Consider the following 19,799-nt stretch of genomic DNA (forward strand, 5'->3'; position numbering starts at 1 on the left):
AAAAATGCTCTTTGATTTTAATTAAAACTCTGAAAAGTCAACAAAAGTCAATTTATCAATGCTAATTGAATTAGGAATGAAAAAAACCTTCTAGAAGAATCTAGAAGACTAAAACCATTCCTAATTGCATTAGGAATGATAAATCTATATTAGGCCCTCCCCTAGATCATTGGGCCGTATATAAGGCTCAAATCGGGCCCAGTTTAGTAAATTGGTCATAACTTCCTCAATATTCATCGGAATTGGGCTTATAATATATCGTTGGAAAGCTCTTGTCAAGCCTCATCCAACTACACTACTATTGGACCCATATCATGGACCAACCAAACTGGATTGGTTGTTCTCTTAAAATAAGTTTTCAAAAACAGAGAGAAGAGAAAAGAAATTAAAACTATCCGCAACACTAAACTTTCCACACTTTCGCTTCATTCGATTATGATTTGACGTGAAAGGTACTCATCATTGGGTTTGGTTTTGGAGAGACAAAAATGGGTGTCTACAGTCATACGAGTTTTAAAATGTGAAATGTTCATTGCAACTAAAAACTTAATAATGTAAGTACTTCACTTAGTTATATTTTTCCTCTTAAATTCTCTCCATAATTAATTAATAACAATTTTTTTTTTTCCTATCATTGATTTCCCTTGATTTTTGGATTTTTAAGTTCTTTATAGCTCTTGATAACATCTGCTCAAATATCACTTTTTAATATGAATCTCATTCAAATTCCATAATGCTTTATACCTCTTGATAACATCTGCTCAAATATCACTTTTTAATATGAATCTCATTCAAATTCCATAATGTTGTTTATGTGTCATCATCAACCAGTTTAGATTTTAAAACTAATAAACCTTAACAATAGTTGCAATTAAATGACGACAAGATTGTAAATAAGAAGAGTAACCACGAAGGAGTAAAAATAGACATAGTTTTTTTTTGTTTTTTTTTTTTTTTTTTTTTTTTTAAATAATAATAACATATGAAGTATAAAGCATTAACATATTTTTATTTTATATATATATATATATATATATATATATATATATATATATATATATATATATATATATATAAACATTGTTAAAAAAAAACTTTATATTAATTGATGATAGGTTTAATAAAAAAAACATTAAATATATTAATAAGAGTAAACATATTAATAAGGGTAAAAAAGTAAATACACATTTTTTTACGTATTTTTGAGGGTATATTTGGTAGAACACTATTGCTAAGAGTTATCTTCCACTTTTATATATATATATATATATATATATATATATATATATATATATATATATATATATATATATATATATGGTGGAACACCAAAAAAACAAAAAAAAAATGGTTATATATATAAAATTCATATCTATATAACCTAGTAGAATTAGAGATTGCCTTAGAAGACACTTTCAAAATAGAGTAATTAACAAAAAATTAAAAAACAATTGCGTAGGAGGATGAAATACTCTTACTTAAATTAGTAAGAAATTTCAATTATAGTGAAATTTAAAACTCTAAAATGAAAGATTTGATAAGAAAATTTGATGGTGATGGGCAGGCAAAAGATGACTTCAAATGTTGCTACTTTTGAAATTAAACCATTAAGCCACGAATCCTCAATTCCTGATCACAGTAATTAAGCGTACCAAAAAAAAAAAAAAAAAAAAAAAAAAAACTGTTAGAAGATAAATATGAATGCCTATAATTATTTGATTTGATTTCACAATGTTCACACAAGTCCAAAGACTTGTGAACTTGTATGGCATTATATGTAAAGCTCTTGGCTATATAAGCCATGTTACCGGAGCAATATATACAATCAATTTCTCCATCTTCTCTTACTCCTTTTATAAAACTTTCTATCGGTAAAACTTAAACACGTTATCAGCACCAGTTTCCAGTCAGGTATATTTATACATACTTATAAAAATTTATAACAAATAATACTATCTACTTCTAAATGTTTCGAGGAGTATGCTCTATAGTTGCCCATATTTGGGATCCTCTATACCAGAAACTCAAACATTTACTGTATTATATATATACCTCAAAAACAACGGTGAAAGTTCTCTTACTTGTGAATTCATTACTACCATCTTTTATTTGATTCATGTTGATATTACGTACTCATTTTACGTAAAAAAAATTTTTATCTTAGTTATTGTAATTGCCTAGTAGAAACTTTGCATGCATATTATTAACAAAATGATGCAGCCTTTTATACTTATTATTTTTCTTACTTTTACATACTTTTTGTGTTTCTTTCCGTTTTCGAACCCATGATCTTTTATAGATATTAGGGCTCTCGGACCACTATGGCTTGCATTCCCAGTGTGATAACCTTTTACAATTATAAATATATATATTTGGACCATAATTTTTGTCAGTATATTAGATTGTTATATGATATTTTTACAGTTGTACAGAATAATAACGGATAAACCTACCTCTATAAAAGGCAGATTTTTCCCCGATTTCACCACAAATCCCTTATCCTTTCCGACTTTTTATCCAAAAATCACCTAAAAATTTTATCACCCCCCTTCTTCTCTGATATGTTCCCCGACGACGACAACCAAAACACCCACAACTTCACTTTTGAGGAAGATTTAATGAAGATAAAACAATATTTCCTTCTAATTACGGCGCTTGTAATTTTATTAGCAGCAATATTAATTTTTGTCATTATGTATAAGTAAAACTCACTTATTTTGTCGTTTTAGTATATTAAAAGCTTGTTTTTGTTTTATTATGTTTGTTTGTTGTTATTAATCATCATTGTATAATATTACCGTTATCATTATAATTATTGTTACTACTGTTATTGTTGTCGTTTTGCTGTTTTTTTTTGCAACTAACATGATTAATTTTTGCCCAATCATATAATTACTCACAATAATAAACCAAGGGGGGGAAAAGACTACATTATTAAAGTTTATTATTATTAAATTTAATTATCACGTGTTTTATTGACCTAATTATAAATATGGAAGAACTAAACATGTGAGTTGTACATATAATTTGTCATTATAAACTAATTATCACGTAATTTGTTGTAGCTAAAATGGGAGACCTTATGAAAAGACAGTTCAACATCTTAGATTTATCTGGAAAGAAATTTATGGAATGGAAAGTGGATGCAATGATGAATTTAAAAGCTCAAGGCTTGGAACACACTGTTAAAGAAAATAAAAGTCCCTCTGGTCAAACAACTGATGCTACCTCTTCGGCAATGACGGTTGTAAAACCTATCACTGAACAAGATAAGGCAAAAGCCTTAGTGTTGTTAAGGCATCATTTACATGAAGGCCTTAAAATTGAGTACATGATGGTTGAAGATCCTAAAGAATTATGGGATTGCCTTAATGAAAGATTTGGACACCACAAAAGGGTGCTCCTTCCTAAGGCATTATTTGACTGGACAAATTTACGGTTCCAGGATTTCAAATCTGTAATTGATTATAATTCAACCATACATAAGATAGTGTCTATATTGAGATACTGTGATCATCCAGTTACGGACGAACAAATGATTGAAAAAACACTCACTACCTTTCATGCAAGTAACATACTGTTGCAAGAACAGTGTCGTGAAAGAGGTTTTAAAAAGTTCAATGAATTAATGAGTGTATTGCTTGTTGCGGAACAAAATAGTGAACTTCTGTTGAAAAATCATAACCTGAGACCAACTGGGTCTTTGGCTACTCATCATGAGGCAAATGCAACAAATTCTTATCCACCCGAGTCAAATGCTACACGAAGAGGTGGACGTGGAAATTACAATGGTCGTGGAAATTATCGCGGACGCGGCCGTGGTAGAAATAATTTTCAAAGAAACAGTAATTTCAAAAATTTTGAAAAACAGAAGGGACAGTCGTTTGGAAGCCACAAACAAAATCCTTCGAAAGGAAAAGAAACATGTTACAGATGTGGCATGACAGGACACTGGGGACGTACTTGTCGTACGACCAAACATTTGTTAGACCTTTACCAGGCTTCTGTAAAAGGCAAAGAGAAAAATGCAGAAGCAAATTATGTTAACGAGGAAAATGCTCCTTGTCCCAACCTTGATGTGTCTGATTATTTCATGGATAATGCTGAAATTGGAAATGATTTCATTCTTGGAGAAAACAACAATGCTTAGGTTTCCCATCTACTAATGTAACATATGCTATGTTTTAATGTATTTTCTTAGTATCCTGTATTTTAAATTGCTAGTCATGTACTTTAAATCTCTATCATCAATAAAAGTTTGTATGATATTATTCTAAACTAATCTCAAATTTATTTTATGAAAATATGGATCTGCCTGAAGTTAGTTCCGAATATCAATGCCTTTTGGACAGTGGAACAACACATACTATCTTAAAGGATAGAAAATATTTTTCACAACTAAAGTTGTTTCAAGCAAATGTAAACACCATTTCCGGGTGAGCTAAATTAATTGAAGGATTTGGAAAGGCTTGTATAATGCTTCCAAATGGAACAAAATTAATAATAAATAATGCTTTATATTCGAGTAAATCTCAAAGAAATCTCATAAGCTTTAAAGATGTACGCCAAAATGGCTATCATCTAGAAACAATGACGATAGATCAAAAGGAGTATATATGCCTCACGGCAGAAAAACATGGCAAGAAACATATATATGAGAAATTGCCAGCATACTCTTCGGGGTTATATCGTATAAACATACGACCCGTGGAAATTAATATGGTATCTAACCAGAAGTTAGAAGACAAACAATTGATTATTCTATGGCATGATCGTTTGGGACATCCAGCAACTGGGATGATGCAAAGAATAATAGCACATTCAGTTGGACATTCAATAAGAAATGTCAGAATTCCTCGATCAGATGAATTAACATGCTCTGCATGTTCACTTGGCAAATTAATAATAAGGCCATCTATGAACAAAATTGCTACTGAATCTCCAAAATTCTTAGAAAGAATTTAGGGAGATATATGTGGGCCAATTAATCCAGCATGTGGACCATTTCGATATTTCATGGTTTTAATTGATGTTTCCACAAGATGGTCACATGTTAGTCTGCTTTCAAGTAGAAATATTGCTTTAGCAAAATTACTTGCCCAAATCATCAAATTAAGAGCACAATTCCCAGATCATACAATAAAGAAAATAAGACATGACAATGTTGGGGAATTCACATCCCAAACATTTAATGATTATTGTATGTCAATTGGAATTGATGTCGAACACCCAGTAGCTCATGTTCATACACAAAATGGTCTAGCTGAATCACTATTTAAGAGATTACAATTGATTGCAAGGCCATTATTAATGAGGTCAAAATTGCCATCATCTGCTTGGGGACATGCTATAATACATGCAACAGCACTAATTAGATTAAGACCTACAACTTATCATAAATTCTCACCACTACAACTTGTTTGTGGTTGAGAACCAAGTATCTCACATCTAAAAATCTTTGGTTGTGCTGTATATGTTCCCATTTCTCCACCCCAACGAACAAAAATGGGTCCACAAAGAAGACTGGGAATTTATGTCGGGTTTGAATCCCCTTCTATAATAAAATATCTTGAACCATTGACTGGTGACTTATTTACGGCTAGATTTGCCAACTGTCACTTTAATGAAACAGTATTCCCAGCCTTAGGGGGAGAGAAAGTGGACCCACGTGAGAAAGAAATAGAACTTATTTGGAATGCAACACAACTGTTGATGTTAGACCCACGAATAAATATGTGTGAACAAGAAGTCAAGAAAATTGTTCATTTACAAAGTGTTGCAAATCAATTGCCTGATGCATTTGTAGACACAAAGAAGGTGACAAAATCACATATACCAGCAGAAAATGCCCCTGCACGTATCGAAATTCCAACTTGTAATAAGGCCATAGAAAGTGAATCTCAAGCACGCAGAAAGCGTGGTAGACCACTTGGTTCAAAAGATTCTAAGCTAAGAAAATTGAAAATATTGGATGGAATAGAAAGTGAGACTAATGATGTTCCCCCGTCAGAAGGTCAAGAAAGACCAAATGTGGATGAAAGTAAAGAAAATGATGATAATTCAAAAGGGGACGAACAAGAAGACAACCCTACGAGAAATGAACAAGATGTTCAAAACATCGATAACAATGAAATTTCAATGAATTACGTCTCTACCAAGACTCAATGGAATAGGAAAGATGTTATCGTGGATGAAACATTTGCAAATTCCATTGCAATCGACATTGTGTCTGATGAAAATAATGTTGAACCAAGAACAGTAGAAGAATGTCGACGTAGGAGTGATTGGCCAAAGTGGAAGGAGGCAATGCTGGCTGAGTTAAAGTCACTTGAAAAACGAGAAGTTTTTGGAAATATAACCCTTACACCAGCAGGTGTAAAACCCGTTGGATAAAAATGGGTATTTGTTAGAAAACGTAATGAGAAAAATGAAATAGTTAGATACAAGGCAAGACTTGTAGCCCAAGGATTTTCTCAGCTTCCAGGGATTGATTATGAAGAAACCTTTTCTCCAGTGGTTGATGCAACCACATTAAGATTTCTGGTAAGTTTGGCAGTCACAAAAGGACTGCAAATGCGATTAATGGATGTAGTGACTGCGTATTTGTATGGGTCACTCGATACGGACATTTACATGAAAGTCCCCGAAGGACTAAAACTACCAGAAAACCACAAGCCTAAACAATTGCTTTCCATAAAACTAAAAAGATCACTTTATGGATTAAAACAATCTGGAAGGATGTGGTATAACCGTCTGTGTGAATACCTTATGAGAGAAGGATTCAAAAACAACCAAGTTAGTCCCTGTGTTTTCATAAAGCGATCACAATCAGGATTCGCTATCATTGCAGTTTATGTTGATGATTTAAATATCATCGGAACCCCAAAAGAACTCGAGAAAACTGCAAAATACTTGATGAAAGAATTTGAGATGAAAGACCTTGGGAAAACTAAATTTTGCCTTGGACTGCAAATTGAGCACTTGAGTCATGGTATTTTTGTCCATCAATCAAGCTATACAGAAAGAGTTTTGAAAAGATTCTTCATGGACAAAGCAACTCCAACCAACTTCCCAATGGTTGTTCGTTCTTTGAATATGAAAAATGATCCATTCAGACCCCGAGAAGAAAAAGAAGAGGTTCTGGGTCCAGAAGTACCATACTTAAGTGCAATTGGAGCCTTAATGTACTTAGCTAACAACACAAGACCCGACATAGCTTTCTCTGTGAACTTGCTAGCCAGGCACAACAATGCACCAACATATAGGCATTGGAAGGGAGTTCGACACTTACTCTGGTACCTACGAGGGACACAAGACCTTGGCTTATATTACCAACCAAAACAAGATGCTGCTCTCATTAGGTATGCAGATGCTGGATACTTATCGGATCCTCAAAATGCCAAGTCACAAAATGGATATGTGTTCACTTATGGCGGCACTGCAATATCATGGAAATCAACAAAGCAGACATTGACCGCGACATCCTCAAATCATGCAGAATTGATAGCCCTCTATGAAGCAGGACGAGAATGTGTATGGCTGAGGTCGATGATCGGTAATATCCAAAAGGAGTGTGGAATGAACGCAATAACATAAGACCCAACCATCATATTTGAGGACAATACAGCATGCATTGCTCAAGTGACTGAAGGATATATTAAGGGAGATAAAACGAAACATATTGCCCCAAAACTGTTCTTCACACATGATCTGCAAAAGGACGAGGAAATAAATATCCAGCAAATTCAGTCCTGTGACAATCTTGCCGACCTGTTCACCAAATCACTTCCTTCGAAGAAATTTGAGCAGTTAGTTCACAAAATCGGAATGTGATGTGTCCGTTTTATATAGTATTTTACCCCCGTCCCTTGGTCGTAATTAGTAGTGTTTTTGGCTCTTTAGAGCCACTTTTATTACTAATTGGTGTTTTCTAGTGTTTTTGTAGATTTGGTTGACTTTTGCAGGGATTTATGCTTTTGGAGTATTTTCCCGAGATATTTAGGAGCAATCACGAGCATTGGAAAAACACGACCAGAGTTTATAGCCCAGGGCCGGTTAGAGACATCGAACCGGTGATTAAGGGCTCGGTAGAGGTGGTACCGGGGCGTTTGGACCGAGTATTCAAGACCCAAAGAGGAAACCCAGATTGGCCCGAAGAATTGGAGCCCAATCGAAGTCCAAATATTGGCCCAAATGAGCCGCCCGGCCAAAAAGGCTGGCGCCCGGAGGCGCGCCCGGCTGGGCGGGAGGAGCGCCCGGCCGGGCGCGAGATTGCTATTAGAGGTGAAAAAAGGCGCGCCCGATCGGGCGCGTGTGTATTTAGGAGACGATTAGCGTCGTTTTAATTTGTTTTAGTTTAGGATTCTTGTACGGAGTATAAATACTCCTCCGTAATACGATTTTAGGACTACCTCTTCTTATTCTCTTAATCCTTTCTCTTAGTTTTCTCTCTCTACTTAGACTTCTTTCTCTAAACTCTCTCTCTAAACTTTTGTTCTTATTTCTTTGATTAATTCCAGATTTATTTTGGTGACGATTTCTCTTCCCTTAATCTTAGTTATTTATTTTATTCCTTTGATCATGATTTATTTTATTGCTTTGTTTAGTTTAGTTTTTAATATGTGTGAGTAGTTCAATTTCTAGGGTTTATGGGGATCTAATAAATAATATGAAGGGGTAAATTATTGTTGTTGATTATCAATGCTAGATTAATTTCCTATTGATTGATTTAATGCTCTGTGACTAGATTAGGCCTATCTTTTATGCATGAGTTTGACAATATTGATTCAAGAATCGAGAGATGAGAATTAATGTTTAGGTCTAGTTTCAATAGGCGAGTTAATTTATAAATGGTTAAGTCAAGAATCGAGAGATGAGATTTAATACCGATAAATTAATTGTGTGATTGTAATAAGTAGCGAGAGCCCTTTACAATTTGGTTAATTGATACATTGATGATTGGCTATTATTGATTGTTGGTATTGCATGATAATTTCTTATTGGATTGTTTTAATGTTTTACAATTGCGGCTTGTAAAAGTATAGCAATATTAAATTGATGAATCGAGCAGATGTTAATTTGATATTAAAGGCTATTTTCAATAAAAACTTAGATCTAGTAAATTGCGAGAGCCTGTTAGATCTATGTTGGTTAATAAATTGCGAGAGCCTGTTAATCATGTTATTTATGCAATGTCAATGATTGATTACCCTATTTTACCCCGGAGTATTATTTATTGGTGAACCTATGCCCTAGATCCTTTTATATATTATTTTCTCCCTATTCCTACTCTTTTTAGTTTAGTTTCTTATTCATTCATAAATATTGGTTACTTAAATAATTTAGATTATAATATTTAATTAGGAGTAAAAAGACTTGTTTCCTTGTGGAGATCGACCCTACTTCCCTATCTACTTTAGTTAGTGATTTAGGTAATTATTTTTGATTAGGGGATACGACTTTACCTTGTCAGAATGCGACATCTCCGTGAACTATGCTGAAATCAGGGGGAGTATTATATGTACTGCACTCTTTTTCCCTTCGATCAGGTTTTTATCCTATTGGGTTTTTCCTGACAAGGTTTTTAACGAGGCAGTATACCAAAACATATAATACACTATCGTTGTACTCTTTTTCCCTAGCTATGGTTTTTATCCCTTAGGGTTTTACCTAACAAGGTTTTTAATGAGGCAACATATACTTTTTCTGTATAATAAGTATGGGCATTCAAGGGGGAGTGTTAGAAGATAAATATGAATGTCTATAATTATTTGATTTGATTTCACAATGTTCACACAAGTCCAAAGACTTGTGAACTTGTATGGCATTATATGTAAAGCTCTTGGCTATATAAGCCATGTTACCGGAGCAATATATACAATCAATTTCTCCATCTTCTCTTACTCCTTTTATAAAACTTTCTATCGGTAAAACTTTAACAAAAACAAAATAAAAGTCATAATTTATGAATATTAATGAAGCTATGATATAAAATCATCCTGCAAAAAAATCTCCATATCAATCCAATAGAGTTGGACATTGTGTTTGTGTATATGATGGCTTTGTCTCTTCCAAGATTCGTGTACTTGCTTTTCGATCATTTATCAACGAAAACTAGCTTGCTAGGGAGAGTATATACTTGTACTAGTATTTGACAAATTAAAGGCGAATCTTGAATAATTACAAAAGGGATGTATCAAAGAGAACAATTACCAGTTAGGATGACAAAGTTGTAAAAATTGACATTTGTACGATGTAAAATACAACTAAATATATAGGGAAATAGTGAAATTAAATGATAGATGTAATTAAAAAAAAAAATGGGTAATTGTCTAAAAAAAAAAAAAAGAAAAAAAAAAGTAATGATATATGCCCCTAAGGGCTGCATATAAGCATTTAATATACAATTATTTTTTGGTTTATTTTCATTTTTAGCATTTAATACTTATATTTTTATATGCATTAAGCTGTTTTATTTATGTTAGATATTAATATTATTTATTTTTATTTTACTAATCAAATACATTGAACATAATTTTTTTTTTTTTTTTTTTTTTTAAAAAAAAAACATATTTAGTTCAATATATGTTGGGTAACTGGGTACCCAACCGGTTCCGGTTCCAAAAAATTGAGAATTGAAATTGGAACCAGTTACAACCGAGTCCTTGATTTATTACCCGTAATTGGAAGCACCCCCATACGACTAAACTGCATAGTAGTATGGGTATAGTCTTAAATTAAATACTCTTTATTGACGTGAAATTACCATTTTGCACTCTTATTTGTTTAAAATGACTCCTATTACCAATGCCTCATGTACAATATTGTACATTTGTACGTATTTCTAGTTTTTTTGGACAACATAGTATTTTTTTTTTTTAAAAAAAATAAATTCAAATTGAACTAATAAAATTCACCGTGTGGCCACTTATAAAAGAACAAAGTAACCCCTATAACACCGGCCAAGTAACCCTATAAAACTGACCGAGTAACCCCCTATAACATTAACCGAGTAACCTTATAATACTGACATACTAATTCCTTTAACACTAACCAAGTAACCCCTGCCAGGCCTGGTTCACTTCACCTTAAAAAAATAATATTCAGCCAAAATTATTTCAATTTAGTAAAAATAAGTTCAGTTCAGCAAAAATGATTTCAGTTCTCTAAAAGTACTTCAGTTCACTAAAAATAATTTCAGATTAGTAAAAACAATAGATTTAAAGAAGAAATATAATAGAAAATCAGTAAAAAATAATTTCTGCTGTTTAGGAAAAATAATTTTGTTTCAGTAAAAATAATTTAACTTCAGCAAAGATAATTTCAGTTCAGCAAAATTAAGGTGAATTGAATTGAAATTAATTATACTGAATTGAATTTTTTTTGCTGAACTGAAATTATTTTTAATGAACAGAATTGATTTTTATTGAACTGAACTTATTTTTACTGAACTAAAATTATTTTTACTTAATATTATTTTTTAAAGGTGAAGTGAACAAGGTCTTAAACTAACGAAATAACCCCCACCGTGTGGCACCGTGTGACCAGCCACATATAAGAATTTGTGAAGTTGGATTAGGTTGAAAATAGATTTTTGAATCAAACAGATTAGGTTGAAGAGTTTATATCTAAAAGTACCAACTAATCAAGTTTAGTAACTGGTCTTCTTACTTAAATTGCATTCAAGGTATTATATATTCGAATTGTATTTTATATTTTCGAATTGTTTATACACCCCCGAGCTGAAAATTCTTATATGCACTCGAATACACCTATATTTTTTTTTGACGGGGAATACACCTATAATTAGATACATCTCATAATACTTTTTAGCTCGTTTAATAATTTTTTTGCTCATTTCTAAATCTTTAAGTGAGAAAAAAAATGAGCATACATCATCTATCCTTTGGTGCATTGCTCTAGAGATGGTGCATTCGGGGTGCACTGTGCATGTAAGAATTTTTTTTCTATGGGCAAGAAATTAATACCGTGATAGGGTAAATTGCAAAGTTGAGAATTTCTTCATAATTAAGATTGAAATAAAAATTTATAGATAATTTACTAGATATATAGTCTAATGATAAGAGAAATAGTCATACTTTCAATGATTTTTTACGCGTTGTTTAAGGAAGCTTTAGTTATTTAGTACTTTCTTAGATTTAGATAAATAAACTTCCAAAAATATGGCTACTGGTACACGAATACCCCGAGTCCACGAAGTCAATATGCGTTTGTTTTTATCATGCCTTTTCTTTTTCACTTCCATCGTGCTCACTCTTCCTCTCTAATCTAGCACATCGTCATAGCTATAGGTGCAATACCAAAGTCTATTTTATTATTTATCTAACACTTTATCATCTCATATCTTGCCATTTACGCAACTTAATTCTGTTATAACTAAACCACCTTTTCGATCCCGTCATATGACCTTGCTTTATTATGGTTGAAGCTGCTAATGACGACTAATAAAGTACGTTTTTTTTTTTTTGACGGGAAGGATGGAGTTTAAGTAAGACAAAAACTCTATTACATCTAAACCATCTCTGCTTCAACTAAACAACCCCCTTTTCTCCTCTTTCATAAAACATTTCTCTACAGTCGCTACATCCAACTCTTCATTACGTTAGCTAAAAAAAGTATGCTGCTTCACAATCGCTTAAAAGCATAATCTTACAAAATATGAGTAACGTAAGATTGCCATAAAATCCCTCGTTCCAAATAACCCAATCAAAATCCCCTCTCAATACTTTCCAAACCAACACCATGACACAATATCAACTACCATCACCATCTTGCTCACATCAGTATCTATGTCACCTAAACAGATCATTATTTCCCCCATAATATAGGATAATAAAAAATCCAGAATCTTTTAAATTATCTAAACCCCTTTTTAAAAATAAAATAAACCCCCCATTTTTCTCAATAAAAAAATAATTTTCTAAAAAAAACAAAAACCCAATAATTGCCGTTTTCCAACCCCTTTAAATTTCAACCCCCATTTCATTTCATTTCATCTCATCTCATTTTTTCTTCTCCAAAACAACAATGGCTGCTTCTGCTCCAACTTTCTCTCTCCTACTACTGGTAGCAGCAGCTATAATCTCCTGCTTCGCAACCACAACCTTATCATCGACCTTCACTGATGAAAATCCCATCAGATTAGTATCAGACGGTTTACAAGACATTGAATCTTCCATTTTCTCTCTCCTCGGAAACAGTCGTCATGCTCTCTCCTTCGCTCGATTCATTCACAGGTTAATTTCTTTTCTTTTTTTTTTAATTTTTTTTTTTTTGTGATTTATTGATTGATTGATTGTTTGAACTTTGAAGTGGAAATTTTGATGAATTTTTTGGGTTTTTTTAGGCATGGGAAGAGGTATGAGTCGGCTCATGAGATGTTGAGGAGATTTGAAATTTATCGGGAGAATTTGAAGTTGATTAGATCGTCTAATAAAAAGGCACTTTCATACAAACTTCATGTTAATCGTAAGTTCATAATTTACATTTTTTTTGTATTGTTATTTTAATATCTTTGTATTTTCTTGTGTTTGGAAATTTTGCTTAATTCAATCTGAATTATTTTATTTTTATGGTCGGAATGAGTCACGACTCACGAGGGCAATATAATATGAAAATTTTGAATTATGTATTATGAAGTACAAGTATTATTTTTGTTGATAATATGTGGATGTCGACTAGTTTAGTTGATTAAAATATCGAGTTTAAGAGTACCAATGAAAAATGTCGATCGAATCCTGTCACCACCTATTGTGGATGTACACATTCTGACACTGTATGAGAGTACCTTATGTAATAACTAGATATAATCTGCATCTAACAATATAAATATGTTATCAATTTGGTTTTATTCATAACCTTTTCTTAATTAAATTTAGCTTATTTTGTCAATACAAATTTGGGCTTATTGTTCAAGTGTTTTGGAGTTATTTCCCTTTTATTTATGTTTTTATTAAAGAGGTTGCCTTAATTAAGCATTTGAGCATGTGTTCCTTGTGGGTTTGCTAGACTTAAAATCGACTCATGTCAACACAAATCTTTAAGCATAATCCAAGGATAGGGGTTTGTTGGGATGGATTTCTTACTATACTATCATAGTATAATCTATTGTCTAACATGATATTTTAGTACCTATTAAGGCATCTCTTGTCATATTGATATGTTAAAAATGTCGTGATACATTTAGGCCGTGTTTTCCTTAGTTGAACTTGTCTGAACTTATTAAATGTTGTGAATGGAACTTGAGTAACCTTGTAAGAACTTATTTTGTAGCTCAAGACATTGTTTATTTTACCTTAAAAAAAATTTGCTCATACAAAAATCAAGTTTAGTCATTTAATAAGTTCATAGAAATATAGGTTTAGTCTTTTTAATTTTAATAAGTCTGAATAAGCTCATTTAAAGATTACCAAGTTCAATTACCAACTAAAAGTTAGTTGAGATAAGGGCTATATACATTGACAAGTTTTCTATCAAAGTAAAACAGCCTTGGACTCTTCTCTTCAGCTGATGTTTTCTGAGCCGTAGTAATTTTTGCTGAATTGAACTGATTTAAACGTCATTACAAGCAACATTAGATTATAAAGGTATGTTAAAGCTCAAGGTGCACTAAGTTAAGTAAGGTAGGGATCCTAGAGCCTGTGCTCATAGCACAAACGTATGGTGTGTGCCTCACTGAATAAGAGCTAAAATACTTGGTGTAACAAAGGCAGTTGCGCTCATTCAGTGCACCACTGCACCTCCCAACACTTCTTTGAAATTGTCTCACATATCCCAATAAAAGCAGTTGACTCCTACTGCCTTGGGCTTTAGTGCTGACTGCTGAGGTGCACTTTATTATATGCTGGGGCGCTGGGCGTGTTTTAGCTTCATAGCACAAAGTTCTTATAGTTTTTTACATTGTGATGCATATGAACTTCACCAACCCATGTGTGTCTTAAACAAATTGCCAAATAAATGAGAATGCCATAATGGTTTAGATGAGTTCTTGACCCCCCCCCCCCCCCCCTCCCTCTTTATTTTTTTTTCTTTTTTTTTTTATTATGTACTTCTGTCTTTTAAACATCACATCATAGTTAACAGTTAAATTATAGGCACTAGATTCTGGAACATTCCTCGTGTTTATTTATGGAAATGTGCACATGTAAAATGTTTGGTTGATATTGATAGTTGTCAAAACCCTTACCAAGAGAAAGAGTCCTCTAACTATCTATTATATTTGCAACATAGAACATCCATATGTTAAATTGACAAACCTATTGACCGCCATTTCTATTTCTGTTACCCAGAATTTGCTGATTGGACGTGGGAAGAGTTTCAAAGGCATAGATTGGGAGCCGCTCAAAATTGCTCTGCCACCCTCAAGGGAAGTCACAAGTTGACTCGTGCTGTTGCTCCTCCATCGGTATACTCTCTTGACCTATTCCCAATATCCCCAATAATATACTTATATTTTTGTTTTGTTGTCTGTAATTACCATTTTAGCAAGATTCATTGGATTACGCTATTATCATAATGCCTCTGAATTTATTAACTTTTCACCTTTGAATCTAATGGGCTTGATGAACACAATTTGGCCTCTACCAAACTGCTAGTGGATTGTTTTCCAGTGGTTCACTTATTATTTTAATTTCTTATCTTTCATTTTGTAAGAATGAAGTCTCTGTATTTTATTCCCTTGGGGCGTATTCACATTAGAAACGATATTGTAATCCCACCATTGTCGGTCTGTTCTGAGGAAACTGATATGCTTTTAATTAGAATCTCATGTCAGTTCAATACCTTTTGAATTTGCAGCAAGATTGGAGAGCTAAGGGCATTGTTAGCCCAGTCAAAAATCAAGGCCACTGTGGATCTTGCTGGACATTCAGGTCCGCTTATCTTTATACATGTATGTTTATACGGTATTCATATCATGTATACTAACTTTATTTGTTGTCTCAGTACTACTGGAGCTTTGGAGGCAGCTTATGCACAGGCATTTGGGAAGAATATCTCATTATCCGAGCAACAGCTTGTTGATTGTGCTGGTGCATTTAACAATTTCGGTTGCAATGGCGGTTTGCCTTCACAGGCATTTGAATATATTAAGTACAATGGGGGTCTGGATACTGAAGAGGCTTATCCATACACAGGAAAGGATGGTGAATGTAAATTCTCAGCCCAAAATGTTGGTGTTCAAGTCCATGGTTCCGTCAATATCACCCTCGTAAGTCACTTACAATCTTGGCCGTCAATGCATTATGAGTATTGATTATCACAAACAATAGAGTGACACTAAAATTAAAATCATATTCATCAATAATCATATAATCTTGGATTCTTGGTTCCCTTAAAAAGGAAAAAAAATCATATTTTCTCGGAGGTTCAAACAGGATCAACGAGATGTGTTTTTCTGCCTTTTATTAGCCTTACTACCATATTATAGCATTGATTGAGTATTTTATATTTATTATTTACTTTTTTTCTTAAACTATTAATTATTTTCAATAGTGCTGATTCGGTAACTCATGACCCCATGTTACTGGGAGTCTTCATTTTATTGTAACTATCCATTAGCAGGATTCTAACAACAGTAAAGTTTAAAAACAAAGTTATGAATTCCTAAGCTGCAGTAGTAAAGTATACTAAGCAAGAGGTGACCTTAAATTATCTGAATATGCTCACAAAAGGTTGAGATGAAAATGTGATTTGAACTAGTAACAAGTCTCTGGAAATGCCTATGCATATATTAATGCAAACAAATACAAGTATATGAAAGATGCATGCAACAGTTAATGGAATACTTTTTGTGTGTGTTTTATTTGTAGATGTGCCCAATTCTACTACCGTCTATTTGTAATACATATTTTTTTATCTTGCCCCCCTTTCAACCAATCTTTCTTACTTTATCAACCTTTTTCCTTACACCCACCCACCTTATTATCACATCTTTCTTTACTTGATCTTCCTTTTTTCTTACACCCACTCAACTTTCCTAGAAACTAAAGTTTACAATATCTTCAGATGAAAATGGAGGGATTATTAGCTGAAGTTGATTGCCCCTACACCTTTATCCAATCCTAGGACAAAGTTTGCCTGCAAAGTTTTGCACCATGGCAATTAGCATGTAAACACTTGGATATGTATCCTTACCTGTCACAGATAGCTGCAAGCCTGCAATCTAATCCTTTAGCCGAGTCTCGAGAGGCTATATTTTGAAACCTTATTATGTCAAAGCAAATGCAGAGTTTTTACTATAGTTGTTTTCTAAATTATGAAACTTTATAAAAGCTATTCCATAATTCATATTGGTTAAAATATATATATAGGTGGACATTGTTTAATGGTTTATTTGGCATGTGTAGGGAGCTGAAGATGAACTCAAGGATGCCGTGGCATTCGTCCGTCCTGTGAGTGTCGCATTTGAGGTTGTTGATGGATTCAGGTTCTATAAGGAGGGAGTTTACACCAGTACAACTTGTGGCAGTGCTCCCATGGTAAGTTATAAGATCAATGCATAACCCCAGGGTGTAGGCCGTCATAATTTATGAGATACATACACTAAATTTTGGATTATGCTCAATTTTTTTTGGGTACTTTAAGAAAACAAAGTTCTTTTTTGGGTAATATAGGTGGTTCTGCATGCCATTAACCTACAATCAATCATTGGTTGTGAAATACTGAAAGTTACATTCACTATTTCTGTAAATATTTAAAAACAGAACTAGTTATTGGCCCGGGCATCGCCCGGGTTATTATAAATTTATTACTTTAATCGAACTATATATATTTTGGCTTGTTTGTCACTCACAACTTGAGTGGTGGTTTTTTTTTTATTTATTTTATTTTATTCTATTATTATTTAAAGATGATAGGTTAAGTAGTTTGTTGTTTATATGAGTTGGTTCAATAATTTTTTGCATTAATAAATATAGGGTTAATGATAAATCAAATCCGTTGTGAAATTTTTTTTGATAAAACCTAGAAATTTCTTACAAATTTTATTATTGTGCAATTATTAAGGAGTTATATTCCAAGGGAAACTTAAATAGGGTGTATGTTATGCATATGAATAGTTTTTCAATTAAACTAAACATTAATACATAGAGGTTAATGCATGAAGTTTTTCAATCATTAATGGACTAATATGATATGGCGTCACATCATATGCCAAATGGCAAAATTGGTGATACATGGCAAAATAGCATGTCTTGCCATGAGTTTTAATAATATATATGAATATGAATATGAATGAATGTAAGAAAGAAAGCTACAAGGAATGAACAAAATTGACTTAAAATATCCATTTCATATGTTACAAAAAATTTACAATTTTTTTTGATGTATTTGATGCTTCGTATCACATTTTCTCTTAATGATTCACTCATCTAATATTGTCTGCTTGACAGGATGTGAACCATGCTGTTCTTGCTGTTGGATATGGGGTGGAAGATGGGGTCCCATACTGGATTATCAAGAATTCATGGGGAGAAGATTGGGGTGACAATGGATACTTTAAGATGGAGATGGGCAAAAACATGTGTGGTAAGTTAAGCTGACCTTGACTTTTGTGAAATATTCTATACTCATAGTCATACTAAAAAATTTCTCGTCCTAAATTTTGGCTATCATGGGTGACGTGTGTAATACTTCATAGTGTGTTTGGATGAAGTAACTTGAGAGATGGAGAAGGGAGGGAGAGCGGAGATTGGTGTTCCCTTATTTGGATATGATTTCAGGATAGGGAAGGGAATCCGACGGTTTTTTTTCCCTTCCACCTTTATTAGATCTGAAGGGAATGGAAGTATACTGATACCTCCCCCTTCCAAGTAGTATGATTTGCAATTCTAGTGGGAGGGAGGGGGTGGGAAAGAGAGAGAAGGGGAATGGAGGTTAGGATTGTGCTCCAGTTTCGTGGGAAGGAGGCCTGGAAAAGATCAGGCTGTCCAGATGACTGGAAGCCTCTGAGGTCAGCTGAACAGGCTGACCAAAGGCGGGACCGGGGTGGGTGAACTATATAGAATCAAGTAATATAAATAAAGAGTCCAGGATTCTTTCAAGTGAAATTCATACTTGTTGAAAGCGAGGATCCGGGCTGGTTTAACCAGGTTACCTAAAGGACACTAGTCTCCAGTGCAGATGAATCACTCTAATTCTTTCCTGCCCTGTACTATCTTGCTCTCCTCTCCACCCACTTCTCTCCATATCCCCTTGTTCAAACACACTGTAAATTTTGAAGTTCATATTGAGTTTCTAGTACCCTCTTTTTTTGAACTTGACTGGGATTGACTTCCTTTAACATGTTACAGGTGTTGCTACATGTGCATCATATCCTGTTGTATCAGCATGAAGCTCTTTGAAAAAAGCATGAAGAATGATTCCAAATTGTGGTATCTTTTGGTTTCAAAGTTCGTGGATGTTGCTACAACCAGATTGCTTATACATAGCTGATGATGTTAGGCTGTGTTGCTTGTAAACTCATTGTCATCTCCTTTCAAGCAACTCTGTATAAAATATTTATAACTCTAATATAAGAAGATTAAGAACTCTCCAAAGGCATACATAGAATAGTGGGATGTGGGATGTACCAAATTGGTGAGTCTCAAAAAAGTGTGCTGTATCTGTTCAGAGTTGGTAATAATAAAATTAAGCTCGTTGATACAAGGTTATTATTAAGTAGTTAAGGTAACCTATAATTATTATTTTTATTAATGTAGCAATTAAGAGTTAGAATGAAATATTTAGCTACTGAAATTATTTTTGATATTTCTTTTGTTACTATAATTTAGTAGCTAAAT

At 33.2% G+C, this 19,799-nt stretch overlaps 2 protein-coding genes across 2 annotated transcripts; both read left to right on the plus strand.

Moving 5' to 3' along the window:
- Nucleotides 1–3,070: 3,070 nt before the first annotated feature.
- On the plus strand, nucleotides 3,071–4,150 carry LOC145636618 (uncharacterized). The gene has a single exon (XM_081688185.1). It carries the CDS (start codon nucleotides 3,071–3,073, stop codon nucleotides 4,148–4,150), a length of 1,080 nt encoding a protein of 359 aa, XP_081544311.1.
- Nucleotides 4,151–13,017: 8,867 nt separating this feature from the next.
- Nucleotides 13,018–19,670, plus strand: LOC145635807 (vanillin synthase, chloroplastic-like). The gene is made up of 8 exons (XM_081687166.1): nucleotides 13,018–13,256; nucleotides 13,367–13,488; nucleotides 15,309–15,424; nucleotides 15,817–15,890; nucleotides 15,964–16,228; nucleotides 17,367–17,498; nucleotides 18,411–18,546; nucleotides 19,311–19,670. Exons 1-8 carry the CDS (start codon nucleotides 13,048–13,050, stop codon nucleotides 19,349–19,351), a joined length of 1,095 nt encoding a protein of 364 aa, XP_081543292.1. The 5' UTR covers nucleotides 13,018–13,047; the 3' UTR covers nucleotides 19,352–19,670.
- Nucleotides 19,671–19,799: the final 129 nt, after the last annotated feature.

The sequence above is a fragment of the Chenopodium album genome, chromosome 6, assembly GCF_948465745.1.
Source record: "Chenopodium album chromosome 6, dcCheAlbu1.1, whole genome shotgun sequence".
NCBI lineage: Eukaryota > Viridiplantae > Streptophyta > Magnoliopsida > Caryophyllales > Amaranthaceae > Chenopodium > Chenopodium album.

What these genes read in the sequence shown, in the direction of transcription:
- LOC145636618 (XM_081688185.1), top strand. Translation starts at nt 3,071, where the DNA reads ATGGGAGACCTTATGAAAAGACAGTTCAACATCTTAGATTTATCTGGA.
- LOC145635807 (XM_081687166.1), top strand. Translation starts at nt 13,048, where the DNA reads ATGGCTGCTTCTGCTCCAACTTTCTCTCTCCTACTACTGGTAGCAGCA. An exon ending in ATACAAACTTCATGTTAATC is followed by an intron (nt 13,489 to 15,308) that starts GTAAGTTCATAA and finishes TCTGTTACCCAG; the next exon opens with AATTTGCTGATTGGACGTGG. An exon ending in CTTGTGGCAGTGCTCCCATG is followed by an intron (nt 17,499 to 18,410) that starts GTAAGTTATAAG and finishes TCTGCTTGACAG; the next exon opens with GATGTGAACCATGCTGTTCT.